The 22,967-nt window shown below is 41.2% G+C and overlaps 1 protein-coding gene across 1 annotated transcript; it reads left to right on the top strand.

Annotated features, from left to right (window-relative positions):
* The first annotated feature begins 20,056 nt into the window (after positions 1–20,056).
* Positions 20,057–21,562, top strand: LOC132228439 (heterogeneous nuclear ribonucleoprotein A/B-like). The gene has a single exon (XM_059684823.1). It carries the CDS (start codon positions 20,113–20,115, stop codon positions 21,073–21,075), a length of 963 nt encoding a protein of 320 aa, XP_059540806.1. The 5' UTR covers positions 20,057–20,112; the 3' UTR covers positions 21,076–21,562.
* The last annotated feature ends 1,405 nt before the right edge of the window (positions 21,563–22,967 follow it).

The following is a 22,967-nucleotide window of genomic DNA, read 5'->3' as shown; positions in this document are numbered from 1 at the left end:
GCCACATATGAGTGAGATTATGTGATACTTACCTTTCTCTGACTGGCTTATTTTGCTTAGCATAATGCTCTCCAGGTCCAACCATGCTATTGCAAATGGTAAGAGTTCTTTCATTTTCACAGCTGTGTAGTATTCCATTGTATAAATGTACCACAGTTTTTTTATCCACTCATCTGTTTATGGGCACTTGGGCTGTTTCCAAATCTTAGCTATTGTAAATTGTGCTTCTATGAACAAAGGGGTGCATATATTCTTTCTGATTAGTGTTTCTGATTTCTTAGGACATATCCCTAGAAGTGGGATCACTACGTCAAATGGAAGTTCCATTTCTTAATTTCTTGAGGAAACTCAATACTGTTTTCCACAGTGGCTACACCAGTCTGCATTCCCACCAGCAGTGCATGAGGGTTCCTTTTTCTCCACATCCTTGCTAACACCTGTCATTTGTTGATTTGTTGATGATAGTCATTCTGTACCTGTATTAACTTTTTAATTTTCATACTAACCCTATGAGATTGGTACTGGAGCAGACCAGGTTCTATGGGGCCTGAAGCATATGCAATTTGAGGAACACAGTTTAAAGAAAAGAATACTATTAACCACTGCAATGTAGTGCATTATATTGATTATTTCCTTCAAAGAGTTCACAGTATGAGCAGGAAGAGAGACTGAGTAGGAAGAAAGACTGAGTAAACAGCCAACATGCGCTTTGAAAAAGATTTATTCAACCACAAATATTTATGAGTATCTAAGTACTTGGGCTAAACAAAGACTCTTGACCTTTTGAGGCTTCCATTCTAACATGGAGATGAAAAATAAATGTACTGAATAAATAATTGTATATTCTATTAGAAGTTGATAGGTGCTTTTTTTAAAAAAAAAAAAGGGGGGGGGGCTGAAGGATAAGAAGTTCAGGTGTTGAAGGGAGAGTGAAAAGCAGATCGTAGCTTTAAATAGCATAATCACAGTAGGTTTCATTATAAGGTGATATTGAAGCAAAGATTGAAGGGCCAAATGTAAGCTCATGGATACCTGGGAGCTCCAGGCTGAGGGAACTGGTGGGACATGTCCCATATGTTTAAGAAACTGCAAATAGGAGGTGAGCTAGTGAGTGAGTGACAAGAGACTAGCAGAACATACCAGTAGGTGTGAGAGATAAAAGGGTGGGGAGAGTTGTAAAACCATGTAAAGAAGTCGTTTCACTCTAAAATAGGAAAACATTGATTGAAATGTTTTGAGCAAAGGAGTGGCAAGATCTGACTTGTAATGTTAAAATATTATCTTGGCCACTGGGTTGCATTTTTGATAGTTCCCACCAGAATGGTAACAATGCAGGTGGTGAGAAATGTTCAGATCTTAGATTTACTTTGAATGCAGAGCCAATAAAATTTAGATTGTGATGATCGGGTGTGAGATAAAGAGGGGAGTTGAGGATGACCTCACAGATTTTGACCTAAGCCACTGGAAGGATGAAATCACCTTCCAATGAGCTGGATAAGGGCACAGAAGCACATTGCAAGGGGGGTGGGGGGTAGGCAGGAAATCATTCATTTGGGGACATGTTATGTTTGATAGTCTGCAAGATATCTAAGTAGTAATATCAACTAGACACTTGAATAAATGAGTCTGAAATTCAGAAGAGGAGCGGTCGGTGAAAGCTGCCTCACCAGAGAATTCCCAACCTGAAATTTTCACATAAAGATCTTCCAAAGAGAAGTCCCCTCAAATCCTAACCCTGGAATTTTGAGACTAGTTGTTCATAATAGGAGTATGTTAAATACAAAATCACATGTTGCTCAAAAGTGAGAGATGGGAGTAAAGGCAGGAAATAAGAGTCTCAAGAGAAGAAAAAGAGAGGTGGCTGTTCTCATTCTTCACTTTGTTGAACAAAGGACGGACGCATACATCTCTGACACACCGAGTTCATCTCCCATCCTAGACTCTCCACCACATCTCCCTTCACTCCTCACTAGCCAAGTCTTTCACTTGAGTAAATGAAGCAGAGGATCCACAGCTCGACCTGCTCCCTTGAGAGGAAGATACATAAACCTCTGATTAGGACAAGATTCCAAGTTCAAAGGCAAGAGATGTTAAACTAATAATGTGAAGCCATGAGAACTGTAAGTACTCTCCAACACAGGGGAGGCTGGAGGATGTCAGTATTCTCACCCTACTCCTTTACACACCTTCTCTTGCAAACCCTACACTTACAAGGAACCTGACAAACAGGCTTTGTGACATTTGTCCTTCTATTCTTTTCCCATATGTTTGCTGCATGTAATCACACTGGTATCCTTGGTTACTTTTGCAATTTTCAAGAGACCCTCAAATAGAGCACAATAAGCCGATAAGTGGATACAGCTTCAAGTAAATAGCTGTTTGTCCCTATGATTTCTTCTCCAAAATTTTAAGCACACATCCCATTTATTCAACAAACATTTATCATTCATTTGCTAGGTTGTGGGAACTGTGCTAGGCCCTAGGAAGGGGATTCAAAGATGAACCATTCATATTCTTAATTCTCGGGTCCTTTCAGGGCAGAGACACTACCCTTTCTCGAGCTCCACACCTGCTGTGGTTGCCTTTTCTCAGGTCGTAAATCTTCACCCTGGCTCAGCAAGTTTCCAGGCGTAAAGAAACTATGCATGTTACTAGGTCATTCTATCTGCTGTAAAGCAGGAGAGTTCAGCTGCTGATTTTGTCCCCCATGAGGCACTGGGCAATGTCTGGAGGCATTTTGGGGTTTCCTGAATGGGCCAGTGGGTTGGGGGTGCTACTGGCATCTAGTGGGGAGAGTCAGAGATACTGCTAAACATTCTACAATAGACAGGATGGTCTCCATCCCCCCCAAACAAAAAATTATCCATACCAAAATGCCAACAGTGCTGAGATTAAGAACCCTATTATAGATGGTCTTCATTTTAGTTTGTTGTCCTTATAATATATGCCAGTTAGTCATCCGTTTTGTTGTCTTAGCAACAAGAGCACTAACAAAGCTTTGTGCCTGTCTTTGACTAAGATATGTGAAGTAGGAAAAAAATGAAGGAAGTTTATCTTCCTCCCATATCTTGCTGTAGTCAGCTGCAAGTCTTGCTGGGACTAATTCTACAAAACTCCTGCAGAAGGAAGCAAAGAATCTGGTCTAGTAGTTACATGACAAACATATATATTTTGTTTTTCCTAATACTTTTCACCATTTTCTTCATATTCAATATTCATTCTGATCTTTGAATTTTTTCCTCTTGTTTACTTGCTGCATGGCAATTTCTTCTTCCTGGTAGTTTTCACCTAACCAGATACTCCTGCTTCCTCAAGATTTATTCAAATACTGACTTATTCATTAATTTCAGCTACTCCAGGCAGCAGTGATAAACTGCCCCTCCAGTCTAACCCCCACCGTAACACACTCCTGCATCTACTCTAGCCCTCCCTTAATAAGTATCCCCATCTCTTAGAACTAAATTGTTACAGTTTTTTGTGACTCTCCAGCTAAATTATAAGGCCCTTGAGGTCCAATTCCTAATTAGAAGAATATGAGTATTTTTTCTTAATCTTATTTGACTGAAAGTTCAATCACATAGCACAAATGAATGGGGAAAAGTGATACTACATTTCAGAATAATTACTGCTATAAATGTGTTATCTTTGGAGGGGGAAAAAAAAGCATTGGTCTAGAAATCTCCAAAGTCAGCTAAGGTAGCTCCACCTATCAAGTTCTGAAAGTATCTTTTTTCCTGAGGCAAGACTGGAGGAGAAAGGAAACATCCCTTCTTCTAGGCTAGAAGAAAAAGGAGTTTTTAAAGTTTAATTTAAAATATAATTTTAACAAAGGCGATTTAACAGATTCATTTAAGGTAGGAGGAGTGGGTTGTTGGGGGGGGGACACAATACGTTTTTCTTTTGTTTGTACAGAAAAAAATTCTGCTCTGACTTTATCAAAAGTAATGACTCACCATTGCTCACACTGAGAGAAAAGCAAGATAAGTCTGTATGTCACACATTATTTCCTTTCTATCCAGATGAGCAAAGAAGCTCTTCAGTTTGACTAAGCCAACCAAGAACACCCAAATTTTCAGCATTATTAACAGCCATTCATTGAAAAAACAGGCCAAATCCCAAAAGACACTTCTACTCTTTTGCCCTTGAAACATTAAAGCTCAGGGGAGCAGGGATCTGGAAGACCACCACAGAGAGGGCTCCATCACAGAGGTAGCCTTGGGACACAGACTGTGTTGGAGGTAAACCACACTAGGCTGGAATTGTGTATCAACTACTTCCTTGCTATGAGAACTTGAGCAAGTCGTTCACCTTCTTTAACCCATGTTCTTGATATTCCACAGAAGCTTATCAAGGATTGAATGAGATAATGTATGTCAAGTGCTTAACAAAATGCCTGGTATCTAACAGGTGCTCAGCAAATAGTCTCTTCACTTTAAATGCACTTGCTTTTGCCCTCAAACTTATATGCCCTTACCATCATTTGATCCATTTTCCCTCTGGCTCTCCAGAAATAGAACCCTTTCAGTTTGTTAACAATATCCTCTGTCTCTCATCCTAAGGACACATTTGGCTTCCTTTTCATTGCCCATATATTTCTTAAAATACACCTTGGGAGAGATGACATGTTTAAAATGCAGGGGAGCAACCTGTTCAGAAACTCCGAGGGCAGAACAAAGTGAGAACATGATGAGTGAACATGAATTATGCACTGAATCGCACAAGAATTCTGAAACAGGGAAATTGACTCTCTTGGGTGCGGTTCCACAATCACATAATGTGGTTTACAGTTTAAAATATTGACTATAAAACACATCTCGAAGTGAGTTTTGGTTTGGCTATAACCACAGCAAAAAGAAAGCCCACTCACAGTAAGAATGACCTTTACACCGTTTGGGTTTCTTAGTAACTTATTTAAACAGATTGTCTATACAAGATGGAGTTTTATGACTGGTATCAGTCCAAAGGTGGAGAAAATGTGAACAAAGAGTGTTTAGCCATATTTTTTAGTGAATTTCATTCCCGTGAAATGTAACCACAGATGGATTCCTGGAATTTTCTTTCTTCCTTTTTTAATAAATTAAGTACCTAACAAGAAACTATAAAATGAATGGAAAGGAAACATTCTTCTGATTGTCCCAACGGGGAAAATAGTCTTTAAAAAGTATTCACTCCAGCCCTAGCTGGTTTGGCTCAGTGGATAGAGCATGTGCCCAAGGACGGAAGGGTTCCAGGTTCTATTCCAGTCAAGAGCACGTACCTGGGTTTCAGGCTTGGTCCCCAGTGGGGGGCTGCAGGAGGCAGCCATTCAATGATTCTCTCTCATCAATGATGTTTCTATCTCTCTCTCTCCCTCTCCCTTCCTCTCTGAAATCAATAAAAACATATTTTTTAAAAAAAACAAAACAGTCCAGTTATCAAACAAAGAACAAAAGCTCCTACCAAACAATTTCCTTTTTTTCCAGAAGTCCCATTTGCTCTGCCTGCTTATGGTTCGGCCTGATGAGTCTTTTCACACAAGCAGGAGCACACAACAGCCAGCAGAGTATAGGACAGCAGACTGCCAACCAACAAACATGAACAGACATGAGAAAGTAGGTTCTGTCGCAGAAAAGGAAAGTCACATTGGAAGATTGGAAGATCGGAACAATGACCATTTCATCCTCCTTGAGAAAGGTGCATATTAGCTATGTATTCGATGTGAATCATTTTTGTCCTGAGCAATTTCAGGAAACCAGAAAGGGATTCAGAAAGACCTGAGGATTGGAAAGAGGGGACAGATGGTAGATAAGGCTGTCTGTCCTCTGGGTAGGAGCCGTCAAAAGCAAAACCCTCTCACAGATCCACTGCTACCTGCTAGGAAAGAGTAAAGCAAGATCCAGAAAAGACCTGAACTCCTCTAAAGTGCTGCAGCTTCTCACCAGAATCTTTGGGTGTCTCGTTTGGTTTTGCCTTTGTATGCATCTGTTTCCCCTGAAGTAGAAGTTATCAAAGTACCACAGAAAATGTCAGGTCTCACAAAGTTCCTGCCTGTCCCAGACAAGGAAGTAGGAAGACTTTCACACTGGTACCTGGTTTTGAAAAATGTGCAGACCAAAGGAAAGAAAGCAAAAACGAAAAGGATCAGATAAATTCTGATGAGGCAGACAAGCTTTATAATGTTTATCCAAATTAAATCTCTTAACACTGATGTTTACCATAATTAATTCTTATGCAGTCACACTCAGGAGGACATCATCCATCAATGGCTGCTGATGCTGGCTTTATAACAGTGAGTTACCTCTTCCTACAGCAGCTCTGCAGCACACTATGTGAGGCTTAAATTGCTTCTTCGAAATCCACTGGCCAAATAGAAGCCAGAGGACAGTCCTGACAGAGAATCAAGGAGCAAAGAAGGAAATCTGAAAAGAATCTGTTTAAAACACTTGAGAGCCATCGGGATTGTAGTCCAGAGGGAGGAGAAGTAACAACAGCTGGAAAGACCTGAGGTTTCTTGTCCTTTGTTTTTTTGGATTCCTTTTTAATGCCTGTTGTCTATGAAGATGGCTCTCTTGGCTAACATCTCCAGAATAGCCGGGTGAGGATTACATGCAAATAGCTTCCTCTTGGTCCCACTCACTCCATCCATGCCTGGTCTGGCTGAACAGGAGGAAAGTAACCCCAGTATCAGCATGAAAATAAGACAGCCTGGCCTCCCACTTTGCTTTAACGATTTCCATATCCAGTATGGCAAGTTTTCCTGAGACAGGCCTGCAACCACAGGCACATGTCTCACCCTGTTGGGACTCCATAGAAGCTAAAGCAACCTGAACTCCCCATGGTAGAGTTGGGCACAAAAAACCTACACCCACGTACAAAAGCAAAGGAAGCCAAAGTGGGCAAAACTTTCCACCCATTTGCTTCCAAAGCACATATTATTCAGGGAAAGGGGGGGGTCTCAGTGTGCAGAGACATGCTCAAACCTTTCCTTTTGCTTTTTTGTTTGCCTGCTCCATGCATACCAGTAGGAATCTAAATAAGATGAGGGGTTAAAAGCATCATTTTATTTTTTTTTAATATATTTTATTGATTTTTTACAGAGAGGAAGGGAGAGAGATAGAAAGTTAGAAACATAGATGAGAGAGAAACATCGATCAGCTGCCTCCTGCACATCTCCTACTGGGGATATGCCCGCAACCCAGGTACATGCCCTTGACCGGAATCGAACCTGGGACCCTTCAGTCCACAGGCCGACGCTCTATCCACTGAGCCAAACCGGTTTCGGCTAAAAGCATCATTTTAGAAACTCCCAGGAATGAAAAGCTACCTTCTCTTTTAAAATTCCCACTACTCTTTTTGCTTAGGTTTCTCTTTTATGGCATTTCTTTTCTCTCCCTATTTTCCAAGTCTGCTGTCTTTTCCGTATTTGGAGCTAATCGATGACACAGGTAACTCCCTCCATCTCTTCTTATTCATACTGAAGGTCTCTCTTCTCACACTGGTTGGTGAAACCATGGTTAGGTCTAAAACATTACCATTGTCCAATTCTGTTTATCACATTTTAACTCTTGACTGAGTCATGGGGGCCAGGTTGAAGAGGGGGGGGTGTCCTTGGTTAGCTACTCTCTCACTCATTCAAGCAACAAACACATAGCATTGTAATTAACAACATGGAGTTCAGAGCAACAACAAAAATGGTTTCAAATCCCAGGTCCAACATTTCACTAGCCGTGTGACTGGGAGCAAATTATGAACATCTCTAAACCTCAGTTCCTTCACAAAATATGGACAGAATATATTGTTGTGGGAATTCAAGGCAATGTATGCAAAGCGGTTAATATACTGTCTCAATGTGGTGAGCTCAATAATGTTAGCCAATCATCGCTGTCAAGCTATACAACTTGCCATGCCAGACAATAGGAAATAAAGCTGAATATGGTTCTAACTCCAAGGACCTCACAGTCCTCCCTAGACACAGACATGAAAACCAAATAACCAGGTGGCAATAATTTCAATCTAACCATCTGCCCCAATTTTTCTGAATTTCTTATATTCAAAAAGTATGGACCCATGACTTTGAATCAAACAATGAATTGAAGCTAAATATTTTTTTACTCAATATACTCATCAAACCTCCGTGAACTTAATCTACAAGGTTTCCTTTATAAAACGTTTTGTCACTCTTTTGTGTTCTTAAGTCCCCTGAACTATTTTAGTTTTGTTTTTCTCATGCACAGGTATTGCCATAGGAAAATGAAAAGCTGTGGAAAGAAGCTCATTCTCCTGTTCAAATAAAAACATTAAAAATCAGAACAGCAGATTCAAGATCCTTTCTCCCCCAAGTACAAATGAACACATTCCCAATCCCATTAAACCTAGGCAGCTTCTAAATATCTAATATTAGTGGCCAGCATCGCTGCCTCTCAGAATTGCTAAGCATGTTACCAAATGAATCATTCACGAAAGAGATCAGGGCTGGTATTCTGACACTAATTCCCAAGATGCAGAATACAAAGCTGAATCATATCTGTCATTTTTAGGTGACTCTGACAGTTGAGCTTGAAGTACCAAGTTTTGACAAAATACTGAATTTCTCTATTCTGTGCCTTAGGCTTTATAGTACAAAAATAACAGGGTTACGCTTTTGTTGCAATTTAGCTGGGAACAAACAAACAAAAATCTTTAAATTTTTTTTCATATCTACATGCTCCAAATTTTTGTAGACGTCTGTATGACTGTTACTTTGATGTATATGCCAAACAGGATAAACCCATGAAAAGCAACACTGCTAATGAACACAAGGAACTTTATGTAATTGTAATAGCCAGTTTGGCTAGTTTTATGGGTGTGTGTACATTTAATTTTGAATTGAGCAATATCCAATTTGGCATTGAGATAGAATAATATGAGTCTTTCTGCTTGTTTGTTTTAATTACTAACAACCAGAGACAAACTAGTCACAGAAGCCAAAAGAATTAAAATCAGAAATACGCTCTACTATTTGCAGACTGCCATTCAGATGGTTAAATGATGTTGCTTATTCAGAAGTTGCAAATGTCAAGAGGGGCAAATTTAAAGCTGTATTAAGTAAGGAAAACATATATAGATGTTCCCTTTTTTGAAGGATAAAGGCTGTGACAGATGTCCCAATAATAATCATTCATTCAATAATACTTAATGTGTGCTCATGGGCCAGACCTGTTCTAGGTCTAAAGATACCACAGTGAACAAGTAAACAAAGTCCTCTCTTCTCAGAGCTTACACACCATAAACAAATAGACAAACAATTCAAAGTATAATTTCAGGTAGTGCTGAGTGCCATGAGGATAGCTAGATAACTAGTCAAAGAATGGCTCTCTGAGGAGTTGACATTTGAATAGAGATTTGAATGCCACTGGGGAAGTGGCATTGTGCAGCCACGATAGAACCTGAAAGAAGAACATTCCAAGCGGAGGGAACAGTAAGAGCAAAGGTACTGAGGCAGGAATACACTACAGCTGTTCAAGAAACAGCAAGAGGCCAGTGAGGATGGAGCATATAGTGAGCAAGACCAAGGGAGGTGGGAGATAGATCAAAGGTCTTGGCAGGAACAAGATCATATGGGGTTTTGTGGGGTGTGAACAGGTGTTTTGATTTTAATTTAATTATCATGGGAACCACTGAAGGGTTTAATGAAGGTGAGTGGTGAGACCTAACTTTGGTTTTCATGACATCACTCTGGCTGCCATGTGTGTATAGAGTATCAAGAATAAAAGCCATGAACCCAGTGAAGAGGCTATGAAAGGCATTGGGCAAGAAATAATGGTAGCTCAGACCTGGGTGCTCCAGAGGAGCACAGAAAGAGGTCAGATGCAAGAATATAAAGATTGAGCCACTAAGATAAGCAATAGATTAAGTTTGGAGATTATCGTTTTCTCTTAACCATGTTCATTAATGGTTATATCTACCATACCTAAAAAATATTTAAAAATACTCAAAACATTTGCTAAATGAACTAACTGCTCTGAGAGAAAATATAAATTCAAGCCCTACTCATTTACCTTCTGTCTAACAGTACTTTGCTTCAATCCTACTTTGAGATGCCTGGTAGTGGTCAGGATGACAATAATGAGGGTTGAAAATACTCTGCCACAGTCTTCAATCTGGAGTAATAGCCCAGGTTGAGTTTATGGAGGCCTAAGTGAAATAAAAGATGTTCTTCCTCCAGTGAACCAATTTTTACTTAGGTTTTATGTAATAGGCTCCCCATTGCCTACTGAGTAGAATTTATATTCCTTGGTTTGGTGTTTTAAATTATCCATGATTTATCTTCCATCTTACTTCCAAATATTCCCCTTCAAATGCCTTATATTCCAGTCAAACTGAATTATTCATAATTAAGCCCTGTATTTCTTTTCTGCTTCCATATCTTTCCCCTGCCCAATCATCTTCTATTCATCCTTCACAAAATCCCACTCAATCTTCCTAAACATTTCCTCAACAACCTCCCCTCATTTCAAACTTCTCCATTAAAGCTGAACTCCTACAATCTGCCACCTTAAAAAGTATAGGGAAAATCTACCCACTTGCCAGTCATCTTGTTGTGTGTGTACTTTGAGGGCAAAGAAGAGCGTTGCACTGGTCATCTGCTAACATATGTCAAGAAAAGCCTAGACACAGGCTCTTCTTTTATTATCTCCATCACAGTGCAAAGGGTTTGGATCAATGCTTCATTAAATCCCACTTTTTCATGCAAAAGTTAGAATAAAACAATCTATAGGAACAACCACAGACTAATGTTATAGCCTTTCTAAAGGAATGGGTCATAACATAAGTCTAGGCATGCAGGTTTACACCCGGCCACATCTTTCCAAACAACAGACACCTTTGTGATCTCTGTAAGTTACTTGACCTCGGCTTTCTCATCTGTGAAAAGCAGGGTAATCATTATACCTACTTCATAGGGTTGTTTTGTGTATTACGTTAGTTAACATGGATAACAGTGTCTAGTACATGTGTTTAATGCTATCATCTACATCAGCTTTTTTCTGGAAGGTGAGGAAGCCATGTAACTGACTAGTCATAGCTGTTGATACAGAGAAACAGTCATCTATTTGGTAGTCAGATATTGTTCAGCCTGAAAGGTGGCTGGAAACCACCTAAACTTTGTCTTGTATTTGCACCCCCACCTTACACCTTAGCCAGTGATAGATTTAGACACATCACACAAGTCTGTGAACCAAGCTGCATTTCAAAAGCCCAAAAGTCCTCCTTACCTAGGGTTACTGCTATATAAGTGAGCACTGCTCATGGGCATCTCCAATAACTAATAACACACACACACACACACACACACACACACTCAATCAAAGCAGGGCAGGGAAAATCAAAGGGAAAAGTTAATGCTCTATGTCTTCTACGGTGAATGGATCCAATCAGCCTAAGGCACGCTTGGCAAAAGGTCAATGACCAGAAGACTCTCACCATCCTCTCTTTCCTTGGTGTGTTATTGGCATCATTTCTCCCCTCCACCATCCCATTTCTATACTCTTGAATCCTGTAGAGTACACCACCTTCCAAAAGATATGTTTAAGTTACAAGATAAGAGGTGCACCCCATGTATGAATCATTCAAGCTATCTTGCAATAGGGAATCCTATTAATGGAGACAGCCCATTCTCAAAAAGGAACATATATGGATGGAAAAACCAAGATGGCAGCATAGGTAAACACTGGAGTTAGCTGCCTCGAACAACCACTTCAAAAATACAACTAAAAGACAGAACGGACATCGCCCAGAACCACAGGAAGACTGCCTGAGGGGAAATTCTTCAACTAGAAGGAAAGAGAACAGCATACAAGACTCAGAGGAAGCGCAGTGCGGAAAATACAAAGGTGCGGAGGTACACGAGGAGCGGGCTGGTAGCTGAGGGCGCGGTTGTTGTTTTCAATCGGGAGGGAGTCTCAGATTCTGAGCTCCAGTTCTGGGCAAGTCTCTAGGGAACCAGACTCAAACAGGAGAAGCGGGACTGTCTGGCATCGGTCGGAACGCGACGGCAGCTTTCTCTCCAAGGTTTGCAGCGGTTGCTGGGACTCTGAGAGGCAGAGCCTCTGGGGACGGGACTGAGAGCAGCCATAACTGCTCTCTCCACCCACTCTGTTGATCCCATGCAACCTGCCCCATCCAAGCCCTGCGCAGAGCCATTTGCCAGATAGCCTCAGGCAAAGGCTAGATTAGCACCTCCCTAGAGGACAGAGGTTTTCCCACTGCAGACACAGCTGATTCTCACAGCCAGTTGGTCTGGAGGTCAAATCCCCCTAGTATTAACTACAACAATCAAGGCTTAACTACAACAAGACTGCACACAAAGACCACTAGGGATTGCACCAAGAAAGCATAAAAAATGCGGAGACAAAGAAACAGGACAAAACTGTCAATGGAGGATATTGAGTTCAGAACCACACTTTTAAGGTCTCTCAAGAACTGTCTAGAAGCCGCCGATAAAGTTGAGATCTACAAGAAAACTAATGAGATCCTCGATGTTGTGATAAAGAACCAACTAGAAATTAAGCATACACGGACTGAAATAACGAATATTATACAGACTCCCAACAGCAGACAAGAGGAGCGCAAGAATCAAGGCAAAGATTTGAAATGCGAAGAAGCAAAAAACACCCAACCAGAAAAGCAAAATGAAAAAAGAATCCGAAAATACAAACATAGTGTAAGGAGCCTCTGGGACAGCTTCAAGCGTACCAACATCAGAATTATATGGGTGCCAGAAGATGAGAGAAAGCAAGATATTGAAAACCTATTTGAAGAAATAATGGAAAAAGATGGGGAGAAAACCAAGATGGCGGCATAGGTTAACGCCGGAGATTGCTGCCTCGAACAACCACTTCAGAGATATAACTAAAGGACAGAACGGACATCATCCAGAACCACAGGAAGGCTGCTGAGTGGAAATTCTACAACTAGGAGGAAAGAGAATATCATACCCAGACTCAGAGGAAGCGCAGTGCTGAAGTGAAATACTCAGGGGCGGAGTGCGCGCGTGGAGCGGGCTGGCGGCGGAGGGCGAGGTTGTTGTTTTCAATCAGGAGGGAGTTTCAGACTCTGAGCTCCAGATCCGGGCGAGTCTCTGGGGACCCAGACTCAAACGGGAGAAGCGGGACTGTCTGGCTTCGGTTGGAACTCGAAGGCAGCTTTCTCTCCGAGGTTTGCAGCGGTTGCTGGGACTCTGAGAGGCAGAGCCCCTAGGGACGGAACTGAGAACAGCCATAACTGCTTGCTTCCCCCCGCCCTGTAGATCCCCGGGGACCCGCCCCACCCAAGCCCTGCACAGAGGCATTTGCGGGATAGCCTCAGGCAAAGGCTAGATTAGCACCGCCCTAGAGATCCAGCACAGAAGCTCTCCCACTGCAGACACAGCTGACTCTAATAGCCAGTTAGCCTAGAGGTCAAATCACCCCTGGTATTACCGACAACAATCAAGGCTTAACTACAAGACTGCACACAAAGACCACTAGGGGGTGCACCAAGAAAAGATAAAAAAATGCGGAGACAAAGAAACAGGACGCAAATGTCAGAAATGGAAGATATAGAGCTCAAAACCACACTTTTAAGGTCTCTCAAGAACTGTCTAGAAGCTGCTGATAAACTTAGTAAGGCCCTCGAAAAGACTGGTGAGACCACTGATAAATGTAGTGAGATCCTCAAGAAATCTAATGAGACCCTCGATGTTGTGATAAAGAACCAACTAGAAATTAAGCATACACTGACTGAAATAAAGAATATTATACAGACACCCAACAGCAGACCAGAGGAGTGCAAGAATTAAGTCAAAGATTCAAAACGCGAAGAAGCAAAAAACATCCAACTGGAAAAGCAAAATGAAAAAAGAATCCGAAAATACGAAGATAGTGTAAGGAGCCTCTGGGACAGCTTCAAGCGTACCAACATCAGAATTATAGGGGTGCCAGAAGATGAGAGAGAGTAAGATATTGAAAACCTATTTGAAGAAATAATGACAGAAAACTTCCCCCACCTGGTGAAAGAAATAGACTTACAGGTCCAGGAAGCGCAGAGAACCCCAAACAAAAGGAATCCAAAGAGGACCACACCAAGACACATCATAATTGAAATGCCAAGAGCAAAAGACAAAGAGAGAATCTTAAAAGTAGCAAGAGAAAGAAACCCAGTTACCTACAAGGGAATACCCATATGACTGTCAGCTGATTTCTCAACAGAAACTTTGCAGGCCAGAAGGGAATGGCAAGAAATATTCAAAGTGATGAATAGCAAGAACCTACAACCAAGATTACTTTATCCAGCAAAGCTATCATTCAGAATTGAAGGTCAGATAAAGAGCTTCACAGATAAGAAAAAGCTAAAGGAGTTCATCACCACCAAACCAGTATTGTATGAAGTGCTGGGGGGTGTCCTTTAAGAGGAGGAGGAGGAGGAGGGGGATAGAGATACAGATTATGAACAATGGGTATGCATCTATCAACAAGTGAATCTAAGAATAAAGTGAATAAATAATCTGGTGATCATAATAGAATCGGGGACATGGAGGGGGAATGGACTGACTGTTCTTGGGGGGGAAAGGGGTGTGGGAGATGCGAAGGGAGACTGGACAGAAATCGTGCCCCTATGGAAGAGGACAGTGGGTGGGGAGTGAGGGCGGAGGGTGGGGCAGGAGCTGGGAGGGGGGGAGTTGTGGGGGGGAAGGGAGGAACAAATGTAATGGTCTGAACAATAAAGATTTAATTTAAAAAATAAAATAAAATAAAAAAGAAAAGAAAAAGAAAGAAAAAAAGAAAGAATGACAGAAAACTTCCCCTACCTGGTGAAAGAAATAGACTTACAAGTCCAGGAAGTGCAGAGAACCCCAAACAAAAGGAATCCAAAGAGGACCACACCAAGACACATCATAATTAAAATGCCAAGAGCAAAAGACAAAGAGAGAATCTTAAAAGCAGCAAGAGAAAGAAACTCGGTTACCTACAAGGGAATACCCATACGACTGTCAGCTGATTTCTCAACAGAAACTTTGCAGGCCAGAAGGGAGTGGCAAGAAATATTCAAAGTGATGAATGCCAAGAACCTACAACCAAGATTACTTTATCCAGCAAAGCTATCATTCAGAACTGAAGGTCAGATAAAGAGCTTCACAGATAAGGAAAAGCTAAAGGAGTTCATCACCACCAAACCAGTATTACATGAAATGCTGAAAGGTATCCTTTAAGAAGAGGAAGAAGAAGAAAAAGGTAAAGATACTAATTATGAACAACAAATATGCATCTATCAACAAGTGAATCTAAAAATCAAGTGAATAAATAATCTGATGAACAGAATGAACTGGTGATTATAATAGAATCAGGTACATACAAAGGGAATGGACTCACTATTCTTGGGGGGGGGAGGGGTGTGGGAGATGCGGAAAGAGACTGGACAAAAACTGTGCACCTATGGATGAGGACAGTGGGGGGGTGAGGGTAGAGGGTGGGGTGGGAACTGGGTGGAGGGGAGCTATGGGGGGAAAAAAGAGGAACAAATGTAATAATCTGAACAATAAAGATTTAATAAAAATAAAAAAAGGAACATATAATATATTGCCTGATTTCATTCTCTTGCTTTTCCACTTAACCTCCTCTCATAACTCAGGCTCTGAGAGTTCTTCATTCTATAGAACAATTCGTAATGCCTATACTTCAAACCCTTCCTGTTTTGATGATGCTGATGATGATGACAATGATGATGATACTGAACACCCACTATGAGCCTGAGACTGTGCTCAGGGACTGAAAAATGTAACTCCTCACAACAAACCAATTAATATTATTATTATCCTCATTAAGCTCATGAGGAAACTGAGGCTTAGAGAGGTAAAGTAACTTGAAGAAGTAGTTAGGAAGCAACAGAGCCATAACTTAAACCCAAAACAATTAGGCTCCAGAGTTCATAACATTAACCACTTTGATCTACTTTCTCTCCTTTGGATGACCCATTTTCATTCACGTCTTGATCCCAGCCTGCATACTGACACTTTAATGTTGCATTTCCTCAGGAGGCACATTTGGCATACCCACTAAATTCTCTTGAATCTAACCAGACAAAGGAGCCCACCTCCTGACTTCTTCATCAGGGAAGATGAACCAGACAATGAAGCAGAGTTAGAAGTTGCTATAGAATATTATTTATAGTTATCATATGTTTTTACTCCTGGCCTACATTATACTAAAGCTTGGCTAACTCAACACCTCTTTGCCTGCATCTACTATAGAGGGAAAGGAAGAAAGAAAGAAAGAAAGAAAGAAAGAAAGAAAGAAAGAAAGAAAGAAAGAAAGAAAGAAAGAAAGAAAGAAAGAAAGAAAGAAAGAAAGAAAGAGGAGAGAGAGAGAGAGAGAGAGAGAGAGAGAGAGAGAGAGAGAGAGAAAGAAAGAAAGAAAGAAAGAAAGAAAGAAAGAAAGGAAGGAAGGAAGGAAGGAAGGAAGGAAGGAAGGAAGGAAGGAAGGAAGGAAGGAAGGAAGGAAGGAAGGAAGAAAGAAAGAAAGAAAGGAAGGAAGGAAGGAAGGAAGGAAGGAAGGAAGGAAGGAAGGAAGGAAGGAAACTATATAACTCTTTTCCAAGTTCCTTTCCAGACAAGACTGAATGTATGACAGAGTTCTGACCAATAAGAAGTAGAAAGTCTATAGGTCAGGGGTGAACAAGCTTCTAAAAAGCACTTATTCAGCTCCCCCAAAAAGGAAATAAAGTTACCATACTGACCCATGTTCCTGTCTAGAATATAAATGTGATGCCAGGAAACAATGCAGCAATCTTGAGACAATGAGTCTGCATCCCAATACACTAATAGTGGTAAAGCAAAAAGTCCGAGTCTTGGACTTTGAAGATATTGTTGAACCTCTGTTCACCCACTTATATGTGAGATAATTAAACATCTTTATTGCTTAAGCCAGTTAGTCAGCATACTTGCAGCATAAAGCATTCCTTTGGCACAAGAGTAACAATAAATGGTTTGCATTACACATTATGGACTCAATTATTCTAAGAAATCCTTTGTTAGCTTCTAAATATACCAAGTTAAGCCTTCTAGAAATGGTCATTTGGCTTCTGAGCTAGGAGGAACCTAACATCCTACTGTAAAGACTCCAGTGCCATGGGCTGGCAAATCCTGGTAATGAGCCCACACAGAAGGCAATCTACTGAATTGTATGTGATACACTGAATGAAGCAAAATATAAGTCCAAACAAAATTGATCACTTCTATGACTTCAAGCCTGACAATATCATCACAGGAAAGGAAAACTATAATAGTATACAGGATTCAGCCGGAATCCTGGATTCTGATCCCCATCTAGTTGCCATAAGTATTATCATTAAAGCTCTCTAGGCTTCAGTATCCCCATTTGTGAAATCAGAAAAGGAATCAGATAACTTCTTGAAGCAAAGGCAGATCCAAAACACTTTAATTCTTTGAATCCATATATTTTCCCATGTAAGGTGAGAACATATGACTTAGCAGTCAGTAAACTTTCCTTTTGCTCACAAAGAACATGGAAATATAACCCTATAGCTCTGCTTTGTAGATACATTGAGTGCAAAGCTAAATATTTCTTAGCAAATTGTGTGGTCAGAATTATAGCAGAAGGATCTGCTGACAATATATATCACTATACAAAGTTCAATCAAATCATAAGGCAGGATCAGTGTTTACCTCATTTAATGTTCTTGGTGACATAGGGCAACCAAGGACTTATGTCACTCCATATCTAGGGACTCACAGAGAGGAACTGTCTGCATGAGACATTATATAACTAAAATCAAATCTGCCCAAAGGCCAACTCATAAAGTGAGTGAAATTTTCCTTTGCTACTTCTGCCAGGTTACCCATCCACTCCTATCCTAGATCTACCCACCTACCCCTTCTACTCCCAAAATTCATTTCATTTCATTTTTTCTCTTATATCACTGCCCTGCGATTTCCCAGGTGATATGATTAGATTACCAAATAAGCTAGTGCCTGTGTTATTACATCAAAAGGGAATTCTAGCCTTGCAGAATATTATATCAAGGAAAAAACTCTTTATCTGGTTGAAAAATCCAAAAAGATAAAAAAATTCTGAAATATAGTTATTCAATTTTTCCATATTCTTTCTTCATATAGCATAACACAATTCAGTTTAATAAGTAGTTGTTGAAAACTTTCTATGTTGAAAGAGGTATGCTAGACACTATGAGGAGCTTGTAGATAAATAAAATGTTGTCTGCTCTCAAGAAACTCACAATTTATCATGGTAGGTACATAAAAACCTCTAATACATGGCAGTCTATGAAGCGATATGAAAATGAAAGAAGAAATTAATTTCAACTGAAAAGCCATGAAAAGGCTTCAATGACAAATTTAAATCTAGATGTAGACAATAGCTCATGTTTATGTTCTATTCTGAAATATAGTTCTTAGTTTTATTTATTTTTGTTTTGTTTTCTAGTTTCTGAAATGCCAAACTGTCCAAAACATAACTTAGATAAAAAAGCACAATACTTGCCTGGCCAGCATGGCTCAGTGGTTGAGCATCAACCTATGAATCAAGAGGTCACAGTTCCATTCCCAGTCAGGGCACATGCCTGGGTTGCAGGCTCAATCCCCAGTGGGGTGCATACAGGAGGCAGGCAATCAATGATTCTCCCTCATCATTGATGTTTCTATCTCTCTCCCTCTCCCTTCCTCTCTGAAATTAATAAAAATATATTTATTTAAAAAGACTAACTCCTAAGGAAATGGATTTTGCCCTGCCCTCCTTAAGGCTGTATTCTTGCCTTCCTAAGGAAATAAGGAGAATGTGGAACCCAAAGTCAGGAATACCAATAGCACATACAGAGCCAGAATGTGCAGCTACCAATCTTGATAGCATCCTTTCTGCCACTACCTAACCCTACCAGTGAGAGAAACTTCCTGGGAACTAGGGTTCCAAAAATTTCGACTGTACGAGCAATTCCTTCCATTCACTGATTCCTTTCTCCCTCAACTCCCACCTCTGACCCTCCTCCAAGCCCCTCCTAGCCAGTATGCTACCCTTTGCTCCTGACATGCTTCCTCCCAATGCCTCAGAGTCTATTTTGATCAAAAAGAACATCATGTTATAAATGGTGCTGACTCTCAGGCAGTGAACAGCCAAGGAACTATAAAGACCTGTTTAGAATCATAACCACTTAGCAGGCTCACGGCCACTAGGACTTTATGACCATTAATTAGTTTATCCTCTCCGAATCCCTCTGAGGCATCCCTTATTATCTTCATTTGACAAATAGAGCAAGACTAAAACACAGAGAAATTGACTAATTGACTGGGTTGCGATAAGGGAAGACTGCAACAGACTATTAAAAGCAAGTACTGTGATGAAACTTGAAGATTCTGAATGCATGCCTGACTTTCTGCAGCATATTAGTGCCCAAACTTTTTTAAATCAGGAGATTCTCTAATTTACCCACCTCCATTTTCCAAACCAAAATATTAGGGCCTACTGAGATCAAGGACTTGCTCAAGGTCATGTTGGAGGAGGTAATCCTCTATCCCAAGTGTCCTGGCCCCGGATGCAGTGTTCTATCTTCATAGTGGCAACCCAAGAGCAGAGGCATGAAATCACACACCTTGCAGATGGCAGCCTGTTCCAGAGTCCCAGGAGATGCTGGAAGCCGGTCCATCCTTGCTGCTTGACACAGTCGCTGCAGGGAAGAAACATCTGCACAGCATATGTTACAAGGGACCTGGCGTATATGGCACACTGTTCTTAATATGTTTGCTCCCTTTCTTGGTGCTATGTGTTTTAACTAAGATCACCTCTCCGAGAAAGTTTGTTCCCCCAGGTAGGGATTTTTCCCTGAAGTTAGGGAGGGGATAAAACCCCTTAACTAAGTGCCAGGTGGGTAGTTAATCACTTTAACTACTAATAACCACGCTTAAGCTACATAATCTTTACTCCCTGGAATGGAGATAAGAAACACCCTAACCTTTGGAATAGAAATTGATAGGATTAAAATCAACTGGTATAAATACAGATGTAACAAGACAATAAAACACAGAACTTGGAGGCAGAGGTACTGTGCGGGCCTAAGCAAGTCTTTTGGGCATAGCCACAGCGCTCCGGTCTAATGTCGGAAACCGGTGAGGAGCAGCTCATGGAGACGACGGGCGCCACCAAGAACGGGCATGAGGCCGCCCCCAAAGGCAAGTCGCCGGCTGGGCCCGGCAGTGGGGCCGCAGCGAGCGCTGGAGGTGGGAGCACGGCACCTCCGGCCGGCAACCAGAACGGCACTGAGGGCGACAAGATCAACGCCAGCAAGGAAGAGAAAGATGCAAGAAAAATGTTTGTTGGTCACCTGAGCTGGGATACCAGCAAAAAGGACCTAAAGGATTATTTTAGCAAGTTTGGAGAGGTCATTGACTGTACAATAAAAATGGATCCCAACATTGGCCGGTCGAGAGGATTTGGGTTTATTCTCTTCAAAGATGCGGCTAGTGTGGAGAAGGTCCTCAACCAGAAGGAACACAGGCTGGATGGCCGTGTCATTGACCCGAAAAAAGCTATGGCCATGAAGAAGGAGCCTGTAAAAAAAATTTTTGTGGGGGGTCTGAATCCTGAAGCCACTGAGGAGAAAATCAGAGAGTACTTTGGCGAGTTTGGGGAGATCGAGGCCATTGATCTTCCAATGGATCCAAAGTCAAACAAACGACGAGGTTTTGTTTTCATCACCTTTAAAGAGGAAGAACCTGTGACGAAGGTCCTAGAGAAAAAGTTCCACCCCATCGGCGGAAGTAAGTGTGAAATCAAGGTGGCTCTGCCCAGAAAAGTCTATCAACAGCAGCAGAATGGCTCTGGGGGCCGTGGAAGCCGCAACAGAGGGAACCGAGGCAGTGGTGGCGGCTGTGGAAGTGGAGGAGGTCAGAGTCAGAGTTGGAATCAGGGCTATGGCAACTACTGGAACCAGGGCTACGACTACTCGCCCTATGGCTATTACAGCTACGCCCCCGGATACGACTACAGTCAGGGTAGTACAAATTACAGGAAGAGCCAGCGACGTGGTGGCCATCAGAATAACTACAAGCCATACTGAGGCTTCGGCAAGAGTGCCGTCTGACCGCACATGCTTTGTTTGGATATTGAGTGAACACAAACAATTATGCACCAAATTTAACTTGGCATACTTTCTATGGCCTGTCCCATGTGCATCTTATTTAAAATTTCCCCCCTGGAAATCACTCTCTTGTTTACTATTTCCAGAGCTCTAGTTGTTTTAGGCAGCGTGTGGTGTCTCAGAGGCCAGAGCGGCTTTGTGGGCTGATTTTATTACCGGGTTACCCAGAACCAGGTGGGAGGGTCAGTTTCCTGCTGCCACTCTGCATCCTGGACCTGTGGACGCTGGTTGTAAAATAGTCTATCTTAGGAAACCAGTGTCACCTTTTTTCACCTTTTAATTTTATATTATTTGTGTCATACAGTTCCTGTAATGGAAGTGTTAATTTTATTATACTTTTTGGTACCTTTTGGGAATCCAATGTATTGTAAGGTATTTTACAAGGGTCCTGATTTTGCCACGACCTGGATATGAAGCTATCCAAGCTTTTGAAATAAAAATGTAAAAACCCCTAAAAATAAATAAATAAAACGCAGAACCTGGCTAGGCTGCTGATCAACTGAATGCTGTCTCCGTGTCATTCCTTCTTCGCCCACTCCGACCACACCTTTGGGAACCCCTGGACCTGCTGGGGTTGGACCCCAACAAGGAGAGATACAGCAACACGTACTCTTTCTCCATAGTGCAAAGGCCCCTGGCTAAGGAGGCAAGCAGTGACTAAAATCCAATCTGCACTCTCTCAACCAGTCTGTATGTTTTGAGATGAGAGTGCACCCACCCCCAAAAAAGGGTGTCATCTGCCCCCAGGGCGGCTGCTGCCCAAAGAGGTCACCTTATAACATGCACTGAGACACCACATAGACCAACAGCAGCTCTGAATCCAAGTCTCTTGACTCCTTTTCTCATGCTAAATAGGAAAGCAAGGTTGTCTTTGGAAAAATGGAAAAAGAAAAACCAAAAATGATAAGTGGTTTCATTATTGTACACCAAGCATGTCAAACTTGCGGCCCATGGGCGGCATGCGGCCCACAACGAATATTTGTGCGGCCCAGCCAATATAACGGTATGTAAGAAACATCTTAATAAAAATTTCATAACCTAATTCTCACAATATCCTGTTATCCACAATTATTAATAACAAACTACAATGTTCGCTAATGACTGATTACTATAATCGTGTTGCATTCATTTCCCTTACGTGCCTTATGCGCAGGCGCACCATTTCTCTCCACTAATACTAGCAGCGAGTATTTTAGCAGCCAATTGCCACATCATTAGTGTTGTACTGACTTGTTTAGTGTGCACAACAGGAAATATTTCACTTTTGGAGAACAAAAAAATAGGCTTATTTGTGTTATGCTTATTAATTTGTGCAGTTATTCAGTGTCTGAGAAGTTAATGTTCAAGAAAAAATATTAATTTTTATTAAAATGTTCTATTATTTTATGTTAACGATTACTCATTTATTTCAGTCCTTTGTAGTCAGCATGTCTCTATCGAAATAAACCTAGGTTTCTATGAAATTTGAAGCTTTGGGTTTTTTTGCAGCCCACGTAAACTTAAACCTTGTTGACTTGGCCCCTGTAAGCCTTTGAGTTTGACATGCTTGTTGTACACCAAGAAGAAGGTAATGCAACCAGATTGCCTAGCTCAAAAAGTGCCAGGATATTTCCTTGTGATTATAATATAACATATTCTAAATGTAGCACATTTGATTCAACTCCATGTTTATTAAATATGTTTTGAACTTTTTAAAACACTTTTTGGAAAATGTGTGCAATTGTTTCAGGTTTTGCACAAAGAAGGATGCCTGAATAAGTCTTCTCGTATGTAAAAGGATGCAGCCTCCTTTCTTACCCTGCCTGACTGTA

The sequence above is a fragment of the Myotis daubentonii genome, chromosome 2, assembly GCF_963259705.1.
Source record: "Myotis daubentonii chromosome 2, mMyoDau2.1, whole genome shotgun sequence".
Classification (NCBI taxonomy): Eukaryota; Metazoa; Chordata; class Mammalia; order Chiroptera; family Vespertilionidae; genus Myotis; species Myotis daubentonii.
Note: the sequence above shows the minus strand (reverse complement) of the source record. Positions and strands in the feature narration are given on the sequence as shown.

Coding starts and splice junctions, on each gene's coding strand:
- LOC132228439 (XM_059684823.1), top strand. CDS start 20,113: ATGTCGGAAACCGGTGAGGAGCAGCTCATGGAGACGACGGGCGCCACC.